At 54.4% G+C, this 11037-nt stretch overlaps 1 protein-coding gene across 1 annotated transcript in view; it reads left to right on the forward strand.

The window, feature by feature from the left end:
- Positions 1 to 5239, forward strand: part of NECAB2 (N-terminal EF-hand calcium binding protein 2) — a 40694-nt gene extending 35455 nt beyond the window's left edge. The window contains exons 10-13 of the mRNA XM_004377785.1: positions 461 to 573; positions 3615 to 3692; positions 4215 to 4306; positions 5211 to 5239. Coding sequence (XP_004377842.1) covers positions 461 to 573; positions 3615 to 3692; positions 4215 to 4306; positions 5211 to 5239 — 312 coding nt within the window. The remainder of the gene's footprint in view (positions 1 to 460; positions 574 to 3614; positions 3693 to 4214; positions 4307 to 5210) is intronic.
- The last annotated feature ends 5798 nt before the right edge of the window (positions 5240 to 11037 follow it).

The raw sequence follows: 11037 nt of genomic DNA on the forward strand, positions 1-11037 counted from the left end.
AAAAAAGTTTGACCAGAAACAAAGTGGTCAGCAGGACAGTGATGACAAAATGCAGGCTCGCTCAAAACTGGGTTTTGCTGGTCACTGGTTTTGTTGCCTCTAGGGCCAGATGCCCAATGGGCAGCTCTGCACGCTGGTGGGGCTTCTGTAGATACGTGTGTCCATTTGCAGGGACTGCTTTCTGATTTTTTATCTTTTAAATTTTTGATGCTTTTATAGACAGTTTAATGTACAAAAAATGAAAAGTGTGCACGTGGGGGGAGTTTGGGTTTTTTGTTTTTTTTTTTTTTTGACCACTTTGTGCTGTCTCTCTGAAGGGAGGCAGTGGGCGGATGGCTGGGCCCTGTGCTGTGCCCATCAGGATGGGTGGAGGTCCGAGGGGAGAGCCTAGCAGGGAACGAGAGGGGGTGGCTGGCTGCCAGTCCACACGCCCCCAGCTCACGCCCCCTCTGGCCTGCAGCACCTGCAGCTGGTCCGGGAGGAGATGGCCGTGTGCCCTGAGCAGCTGAGCGAGTTCCTAGAGTCGTTGCGGCAGTACCTGCGGGACACCGCCGGAGAGAGGAACTGCTTCCAGTGAGTGATGATGCAGACTTGGGGTGGGGGGGAGCAGGGACTCCTAGCTTCACCCCAGGAACAATCCATATTCTTGGAAGTGGCCTCATGGGGTGGTGAAGAGAGCTGGGTTCGAATCCTAGCTCTGGCTCTGCAGGGCTGTGTGAGCCTCCTGCCCTCAGCTTACCAATCTGTAAAGTGAGACCACTTGTGGGCCCTACTTCTGGGGTTGTGAGGAGGTGTGACTGGAGTAGTGCGTGTGAGGGTACCCAGCCTACACTCACTCTGTGCTAGCTGCTACTGTTAACTTGTTGCTGTCATCATGGTGGGTGGGTGTGGTCATAGACTTAGCACTGTGTCTGGCACATGGTACATGCTCACCAAATACTTGAGGGAGGAAGAAAAGCAGAGCTGGCGAGGCCCGAGGTAAATGCCCACCTTTCTCTTCCTTGTCACCCTTCCTCAAGACGGGTGGGGTACAGCTGGAGCAGCAGCCCCCACGCTGTGTCTCCACACTCTGGGCTGCCTCTGAGGGGCCTCGCCTGCCGATTACTGCCCCACTACCCAGGGCGGTGTTGCAGCTCGGCCATGTTTGGCCGCAGTGGCCACATCTGAGGGGTCTGCAAAGACGACCACCCAGCCCGCAGGCTGTGATGGTCCAAAGGCTGTCGGCAGAAGCTGCCTGGGTGCTCTCGCCCCACCTTCCCAGCCAGCCCGCAGGCCCACTGTCAGTGCCAGGACAGGAGCCATAGCCTCGAGGTCTCCCTGCCTCAGCTTGGCTGGCTGCCGCCTCCCCCCTGCCCCCCCCGCCCCATTCATTCAACCTGCATCTCATTTCCTGAATGGTTGGACTTTGTGGAGACATGCTGTCCTGGCTGAGCACTCATGCTTGGCGGGAGGGGGCAACACCAGACAAAGAAAAGTAGGTTCCGGTGATGATACCAAAAAAACCAAACCCGCTGCTGTCGGGCTGACTCCAACTCATAGCGACCCTATAGGTTTTCCAAGGAGCCCCATAGGGTTTCCAGGGAGCAGCTGGTGGATTCAAACTGCTGACATTTTGGTTAGCAGCCAAGCTCTTAACCACTGCGCCACCAGGGCTCCTAGGTGATGATAGGGGCTGGGAAGACAGGGGAACAGCGTCCTGCACGAGAAGCTGGAGCGCCTGGGAGGGGTTCCATGGGCACTGAGGTCTGAGTGACTCTGAGGGAAGAACATTCTGGGCACAGGAGTGGCTACTGCTGTGACCTGGGCGGGAGCAAGGGTGACCTGCTCAAGAAGAGAAAGTGGCAGGCAGGGCTGGAGGGTGAGCCGCTGGCCGGGGAGCCTCAGGGCAGGGGGCTGGGACAGGGCTCCTTTGGAGTGTGATGGGATGGGCCGTGCTGAGACTTGAGCAGCAGGAGCAGCCTCCTCCTCACCCTGTGTGCGAGGGTGGGGGTGGGGATGGGAGTAGCTGACAGTGAGGAGAGGACAACAGGGGGCTGGGTCTGCTTTGGAGTAGACTTCATAGGGTTTGCTCCTGGCTTGGATGAGAAGCAAGGTTTCTATCTTCAGGACCTGGATGGGGGGTGGGGGGTGTTTACTGGGATAGAGAGGGGGCCATGTGGAGAGGCCTCGTTAAATCTGAGATGTGACATGCGAGTCTGGAGACTCTGGGGGAGGGCACGGCTGCAGCAGGGTTGGGGTCATTGGTGCAGACGGTGGGTGCTTACCTGGGCAGGCACAGTGGAAAGAGGGGTAGACCAGGACTGAGGGGGACGGAGAGGAGGAGGAAGAGGCAGCCGGCCACCTCCCCTCTGCAGCCTGTCCTGATCCCCCAGGCTGAGGCAGCCCCTCTATGTCTTGGTCCCCCCCCATCACTTTGGTCCACTCAGTTGTACAGCTTGGCAGATGCCCACCGCACCGCGCAGCCCTTCCCGGGGCAGGGAGCATGTGGAGGGCTGGCGCCTAGCAAGGCTTCCACGTCTGTGTGCTGAATGCCCGCCTGTTTGGGCAGAGGCCCCATCACCAAGCAGATGCACTCATCAGGACTGCTCTCACTGCATGGCGGTAGCCCAGTTTCTTGGGATGCCCTCTGCCTGCCAATGCCAGCGCATCCCCGTCTGGTCAAGGCCCTGGGGTGACGTCTGATTTGCAGGGGCATACACCCCCTCCCCATCCTCCAGGCAAGTTAAGAGCCCCACAGCTGTGTGTGTAATTTTAGCTGGAGCAGAATAAACTAATGATACCATTAGGCCTGTTTCCCTGCCTCCCTCCTGGGCGGGGAAACCTGGAATTGCTGGTGATTTATACAGCAGAACGGCCCTGACAGTTCTCTTCTCATCGAGTGATGCTGGGGGGTGGAGGCTTCTGTTCTGTTGAGCATGTGAGAAGGAATGGGGCCAGACGGGGCGGGGACACGTCAGAGATGGTGTTGTCTTGGGGTGGGCCCTCAGCACCCCAGGTACCCCACATGCCCCAACATCATGGAGCCACCCCTTTGCCCTCTGCTTGGCCTTGCAGTCTCAGCCCAACTTCAGATGAGGAGAGAGCCACAGAGAGGGTGATCAGGTGGTGATCCCAGAGGACCCCAAATCCAGGGCAGGGCCCTCCTGTGCCTTGGTATCCTTCGTCAGGACAGTTCTGACCTCACAGGGTGGTTGTAAGGATTAGATGAGATTGTGATTAGGAAGGCGAGCCTGGCAGGCTGAAGATGCTTTTGTTGTTAAAGGTAAGGCTTTCGTAGATGATGATGAAACCTTTCTCAGTGACATTTGATGACAGTCCACCCAGCAGATGTGTTGGCCGCGACAGGGTGCTGGCCTGGGTCTAGCTGGTGAGGCACCATTCTAGCAGAGGCTTTGAGTCAGGAAAGTGGCAGCTCCCCAGCATGGCCTTCCCACTTCCCAGGCACTCCCCTAGCTCTGCCAGGCCCATCGTTCCAGGGTCTTGGGCTGTCCCCTCGCCTGTCGCATTTGCTCTGGCTTCCGAGTGCAGGAAGGGTAGAAGCAGCGGTGGCAGAAGGCAGTATGTGCAGTGGCTCTGGGCTTGTACATACCGCCCCCTCTCTTCTCCCCTCGCAGCATCGCCGCCATGAGGCTGTCCGATGGCTTCACCTTTGTCGTCTATGAGTTCTGGGAGACCGAGGAGGAGTGGAAGAGGTGGGCACAGCGGCCACTGGTCAGGGACAGGGGTGTGGGGAGGGTGGCCCCATCCCAGCCCACAAGCTGTGATGAGTCCAGCCCTGCCTGACTTAGTCTGGTGACAGGGACTGAACCTCCAAGGCCTCAGTTTGCTCATCTGTACAAGGGGGTGCAAGCAGCACCCACCTCCTGGGTGACTTGGGGGTGGAACCCCCCTGCCCTTTGCGTGGTGCTTGGCTGAGAAGGTTCTCAGTCAAAACAGGCTGTTCTTGTTCCCAGGGAGGCAGATGACAGACAGGGCTTGTTGGGCACGGTCCTCACTCCATGCCTGCGTTGCCAGTCTTGAGCCAAAAGGAAAGTTCTCTGTTTGTTGAGGACACTCACTGGAAGGCAGAACCTGGCTGTCCCCCCCAGACCTGCCCCATGCTTCTCTGGGATCCCTCGTCTTCACACACACAGCCTGGCGGGCAAAGCAGGATGAGCACCCGGCCCCACCTTGAGCAGGCACCCCGAGAGCTGACCTTGTCCCCTGGGTTGCAGGCATCTGCAGAGCCCGGCGTGCAAAGCATTCCGGCACGCCAAGGTGGACACGCTGAGCCAGCCCGAGGCCCTGTCCAGGATCTCCGTGCCAGGTGAGGGTGGGAGGCTCGGGACAGAGCCGGGAGGTGGGGTGGGGAACAAAAAAGCCTTGCCATCCAAGCAGGAGTGGGGTCCTGTATGGGGAGACAGCGGAGTTGAGACAAGGGCCAAGGCCAGAGGGAAGGAGGGCCCCTGCCTGGTGGGATCAGCCAGGCACTGCCCAGTTCTTCCCATGACTTTGTATTTTGCTCAGTTGGCTACACGGGTGAGTCACAGTGGAGATGTGTGTGCTTGGTGCAGACGCTGGGTATGTAGGAAGGGTCCTAGAGGCAGCATGCTCTCAGAGATCAGGGCTAAGGTCAGGTGAGACCCGGAAAGAGGAGAACAGGGCATGAAGGTGACCATACAGCCACAGAACAGGTGTGGGGCCAGAGCAGGAGACTCAGAGGGGAGCAAGGTGAGACCCGGAGCACCAGAGAGGTGGCCCCCAGAGCCCACAGGTGGTACAGATGGGAGGGGGCTGGGGCCGAGACCCTAGCACTATCTCCACCCAGACCAACACCACCTCTGTGGCTGCTGACTTGCTGGCCAGGTGGCCGCAGGCCCTGTGCGCACACAAAAGGCCCATCTCTTGCCGTGCTTCCTCCCTCCCCACAGCCCCACACTCTGGCAGCATGCTCCCCCACCCCACCTCCGGGGCAGCCCCAGCCTGGCGCAGAGCTGGCACTTGATGAATGAGGCTGTGCTTGTGGTAACCGCTCTCCTGCCCTGAAGCAGATGAGGAGCAAATGCTTCCATGGCCGGGCGGGGGGAACCGCCACCCTCAGCCCTCCCTGCCTTCCCCACCTGCCAGCTGTGCCCTCCACGTGACACAGGAGGGGCACCCATCCTCAAACCTACATTCTGTTGTGTGTCTCTGTCTTTCCCTCCCTCTCTCTCTCTGTGTCTCTTCTCCAGCTGTTTGGTGCACGGTGGCCCGAGACTGACCACCACCTCCCCGAGGTCCCTAGAAGAGCCCGTCCGCCTGCCCTCTCTTTTCTATGAACCTTGGTGTATGTGCTCTCTTTTCAATACACTTCTAAACCAGAATGTATGTTCCTGCTGTTTGAAGTGAAGGACCCCATGTCTCCCATCCCTTCCTTGCTGGCAGAGCAGCACCCAAGCCGCAACTCCTCCTGTAGCCACAGGCCATTGGGCAGGGGTTTCTGGTGCCAGCACCACCATCTTACCTCCTGGGCACCCAGCCACTCCTCCCCTTGACCACAACGCATGACCCAGCCCTGGTGCCCACCTGCCCCGGACCCCTCATGTTCTGGTAGCAAAGGCTCAGCAGGAATCGCCCATGCCGCCTCTCTCTCGCCTCCCTGGTTATAACTACCTGTAGGAGCCGTGACCCTGTAGTGCCCAACCCAGGCCTGGCCGAGTCCACGGGCACAGAGCCCATGTCACAGTGTGGCAGACGATGCTACTGTGGACACAGGCACCAAATAAACTCCGGTTGGGAACGCCTGTGTGCTGTGCCTGTTTCCTGTTCTCTAGTTGATGCTAGCTGGTTTGGTGAAAGCTGTGAGGGTGCCTGGGGCCCCTTCTTAGCTGTGAACCGTGACCCAGTCACCCTCTCTAAGCCTCAATTTTCTCATCTGTGAAATGAAGGCAGTAACACATGGCAGCACAAGCCCATGGGAAGATGCTCAACATCACTGTCGGTAGGGAAATGCAAATCAAAACAAATCATTGTGATGAGATGCCACGTCCCACCCACCAGGCTGGCTGCCATTTTAAAAGACAACAACCGGAAACAAGTGCTGGAGAGGATGTGGAGGAGTTGGAACCCTCAGAACACCGCTGGTGGGATTGTAAAATAGTACAGCCACTGTGGAAAACAGTTTGGCGGTTCCTCAAAGAAGTTAAAACAGAATTACCATATGACCCAGCAATTCCACTCCTAGTTATATACCCAAAAGATGTGAAAGCAGGGAGGCACACAGATACTGTTCACAGCAGCACTGTTCACAATAGCCGAAAGGCGGAAACAACCTAAATGCCCATCAGCAGATGGTGGACAAACAAAATGTAGCACATACACACCAAAACCAAACCAAACCCACTGTCACTGAGTTGATTCTGACTCATAGTGACCCTACAGGACAGACTAGAACTGTCCCATAGGGTTTCCAAGGCTGAAATCTTTACGGAAGCAGACTGCCACATCTTTCTCCCATGAAGTGGCTGGTGGGTTTGAACCGCTGACCCTTTGGTTAGCAGCCATGCATTTAACCACTATGCTACCAGGGCTCCTACATACATACAATGGAGTATTATTCAGCCATAAAGAGAAATGAAATCCTGCTACACACTAGGACGAGGATGAAAACATTATGCTGAGTGAAAGAAGCCAGACACACAAAGACAAATCTCATATGATCCCACTTATATGAACTATCTAGAAGAGGCAAGTGCATAGAGACAGGAAGTAGAGGTTACCAGGGGCAGGGGGAGTGGGGAGTTGTGTTGGGGGGAGAGTGGATACTGAGTTTCTCTTTGGGCTGATGAAGATGTTCTGGAAAGAGACAGTGTTGATGGTTACGTAGCATTTTGACTGCATCCAGTGCCACTGAATTGTAAACTTAAAAGTGGTTAAAACAGTGAATTTTATGTATATTTTACCACAATTTAAAAAAATAAAATAAAACTTTTTTTCAAATGGAGGTGATAACAGCTTTATGATGTAGGTGTTCCAAGAAGTAAGCTCACATCTGTAAACTGGCTATTCCAACAAGACAGGAGACCAAGCCCCTGGCCTCGAGTTAATGTTCCAAGTCCCGTTCCAGAGGCTTTGTGACTCCCCTCTTCCCTTTCTCTGTCCTGGTTAGCAGAAAAGACCTTCATACACTAAAGTCCTAAGGGCCGCAAGGATGGGGAGAGAGGTGGCCCTCTCGTAAGACAGGAGAGGGGGACAGAAAGGGGCAGAGGAGCGGAAGCCTCACAGAGGGGGTCTGGGACGGCACATCTCCCCTTGCTCTGCCTGGCCCGGGGCTGACAGCCAGTTATTAAGTGGCTGTTAGGAATGCCACCCCGACCGGCGAGGCCCCTGCCCATGCTGTTTTGCCCCCACTGGCTCCTGGGAGCCCCTGCTGCCATGGCAGGTCCCACCTGCATCCCTGGGACCTGCCCCCTCCTAGCTGCCTCTGGCTGCGTTGGGTGCCAGCCACACTCACGCAAAACCAGTGAAACAACGTGGGCTTGTCGGAAGAACGAAATGCAGTTTCCAATCCCAGCTCTACATCTCCAAGTGGAAGGTCCTTGCACAGAGCTCTAGGAGCCTTCACTTTCTCATCTGTAAACTGGGGACAAGACCTCCACTTTGAAGCCTCAGAGGCAGCCTGGCTCATAAGGAGGCCACCTGGCTCATGAGAATGCCACTCACGCCCCTGCTGGCAGTGGCAGCAAGCACAAGAGCTGCCCCTGCCCCCACCGAAGCTGGTACTTTTCCAACCACCCCAGCTATTTTAAAAATAATATTCTCAGGGGCTGAGGCTCTCCGGGGCACAACTAGGAAACCCGCTCAGCTGGGCTGCATCCATGCATCTGCCCTGCTTGCCCCACACTTCCCCACGTGGTAGCATCTCTGCTGCTCCTGGCCCACGAGTGCTTAGAGCCTTTGTGCCTCCTCAGGATGAGTGGGTGGGAACAGGCTCTGAACAGAACAAATCTCAGCCCTAAAAAGTATATATAATAGCTCCCACTTAATTTACGCTCCAGAACCACATGTGGAGTCAGTTTGCAGGCACCACCTCACTCCATGTGCATGCCGTCCTATGTGGCAGATGGGGACACTAAGACCAGAGAGGGCAAGTAACTTCCCAGAGGTCACACGGCAAATGAGTGGCATAGCTAGGATCCAAACTAAGAGCTCCCCCACACCCCAGTCTGTGTTCTAACCACTGGACCAAGATCCTGATCGGGTTACTCAAAAGTTAAACACATTGGGGGACATCTAGGTCAACTGGCATAACATAGTTCGTAAAGAAAATGTTCTACATCCTACTTTCGTGAGTAGCGTCTTGGGTCTTAAAAGCTTTTGAGAGGCAATCTAAGATACATCTATTGGTCCCATCCCATCTGGAGCAAAGGAGAATGAAGAAAACCAAAGATACAAGGAAAATATTACTCCAAAAGATTAAAGGACCATATGAACCACAGCGTCCACCAGCGTAAGCCCAGAAGAACTAGATGGTGCCCGGCTACCACCATCCACAGCTCTGACAAGGATCACAATAGAAGGTCCCGGACAGAGTAGGAGAAAAATGTGGAACAGAATTCAAATTCACAAAAAAAGACGAGACTTATGGGTCTGTCAGAGAGTGGAGCAACCCCCAAGACTATGCTCCCCAGACACCGTGCTAACTCAGAACTGAAGCCACTACCAGAGTCTACCTTTCAGCCAAAGATTAGACAGGTTTATAAAACAATAAAACATGTGAGAGACATGCTTCTTAGTTTAATCAAGTATATGAGACCAGATGGGCAACACCTGCCCAAAAGCAAAGATGAGGAGGCAGGAAGGGACAGGAAAACTGGACGAATGGACTTGGGGAACCCGGAGTGGAAAGGAGGGAGTGCTGGCACATTGCGGGGATTGCAACCAATGTCACAAAATGATTTGTGTATGTATTTTGGAATGAGAAGTTAATTTGTGTTGTAAACTTTCACCTAAAGCACAATAAAATTAAAAAAAAAAAAGTTAAACACAAAATTACTATATAAAGCTGCAATTCCACTCCTAGGTATACACTATACCCCAAAGAATCGAAAATAGGTGTTTGAACAAGCACATGTACACGCATATTCACAGCAGCACTATTCATAACAGCCGATCAATGCAAGCAACCCAAATGTCCATCAACCAACAAATAAAATGTGGTGCATCCATACACTGGAATGCTATCCATAAGGAACAGTAAAGGCCTACAATGTGGATGGACCTTGAAAATTTTATGCTGAGAGAAAGAAGCCAGTCACAAAGGGTACCACTTAGTGAGGGGACAGTCTGGGGGATGGTTCATGCCTGTCAGACCGCAGAAGGTGTTTCAGCTGAGATTTCTCTGATCTCATGATGTCCTTGTGTCATGCCCTCAGCCTCTGGAGGTGTGGATTTGAGGCTCAGTCATATGAAGAGCAGGTCTGCACCTGTCACGGATCGAGACATAAGTCACTGTCCCTAGTGATGACATTCAGTCACCCATTAAATTAAAGAGCCCTGCCCTCAGCTCTTCTTAACATTTAGTGCCAGACCACTTCCCTCCTGATGTGCTTTCCTGCCTTTGGTTGGGCTCTGGGCTCCTCAGATTTCCCTTTTCCCCTTGGCTGCCAGGAAGCTCAGTGGTCACCTGCCAATCTCAACCTAGGTTTTCGGGAACTAAAGCTGCCATTGCCTGAGAGTCTACTGTGTGTGAGGCACCCCATCAGCTGCTCTGGATATGTTATCACCTTTAATCTCCACCATAATCCTGCATCATATACACCGTTCCCATGTTGCTGGTGGAGAAATGGATTCTTACATAAGGATCATAAACTGGCCCCAAATCCTGAGAGAGCAAATAGCAGAGCTGTTCACCCACTGCTCTTTGTGTGGCTGATCCCTGCCCCACCATGCTATCTCCTAGGACCCTTGCAGGAAGGGTTTATCACAGCCCCGGCCTTCTTGGCCAGCTGCCACCAAGCCTTTTAGGAAGCAGACAGGATATAAATAATAAATAAGTGACTGTTACCCATTCTTGCTGCCCACTCTGGGGAGGTAAATGACCCATTAGGACAATTGTGCCCCAGCACATGTCCTGGTCCCTGAGGCCCTAGCCCTGAAGGCCTGTGGCCACTGAAGATAAGGTGTGGCTGGTTGTGGGGGGCTGGTCAGAGAGAGGCTTGCAGAATGGCTCTGTGTCCCCCTCACTGGTTGGAGTCTATACTTGCAGCACTTCTCAGCTCCAGGGTGGAGGAGGGCAGAGGGCTCCTCCTAGCCCAGGCTAGGCATCCTAGTCCCTACCCCTTGGGCCACTCTTTGGTGATACGTGGAGTGGAAAGGAAATGGACGATGGCATCCAGCCCGAAATCAGTACTGGCCCCATCTCTGTACCTCACAGGGCAGGTCTTGACCTTCCCAAGCCTCAGTTGCCTCACGTAAAATGGATGTATTAGAAAACATCATGCTCAGTGAAAGAAGCCAGCCACAGAAGACCACGTACTGTATGACGCCATTTATATAAAATGTCCAGAAAAGGCAAATCTGGAGAGACACGAAGTGTATTAGTGGTTGCCTAGGCTTAGGGGGAAGGGGTGACACAGGGGGAAGTATTTTCTTGTGGGAGTGATGAAAAGCTTCTGGAATTAGATAGTGGTGATGGTTGTACAACCTGTGAATGTACTGAAAACCATTCCATGCAGGTGGACAGGTGGGAAAAAACGAAGAGTGGACACATGGCCACCAACCTCGCGCAGCACATGTACAGGCTCCATGACGTAACCCACAGAGAGCCTGGCCACTGCCTTCCCCGACAAAGGTGGCCTTGAATGTCAGCCCTTCCTCTTCTGTGCTGGGTGCTGCTCACTTCGAGGATGATGTCCCAAGGCAGAGAAAGAGTGACCTGAATCCATCAGTGTCTGGGACATCCCCACGGCCCTGTGCGGCATCAGTGCGGACGAGCCCAAGGACATGGCTGGCCTCCCTGGCCCCGCCGCTTCCCTCCCTAGGCCCTAGGCAGATACTCCATCTTGTCCTCTCTTTAGC

This window comes from Trichechus manatus, unplaced genomic scaffold (genome assembly GCF_000243295.1).
Source record: "Trichechus manatus latirostris isolate Lorelei unplaced genomic scaffold, TriManLat1.0 scaffold00053, whole genome shotgun sequence".
NCBI lineage: Eukaryota > Metazoa > Chordata > Mammalia > Sirenia > Trichechidae > Trichechus > Trichechus manatus.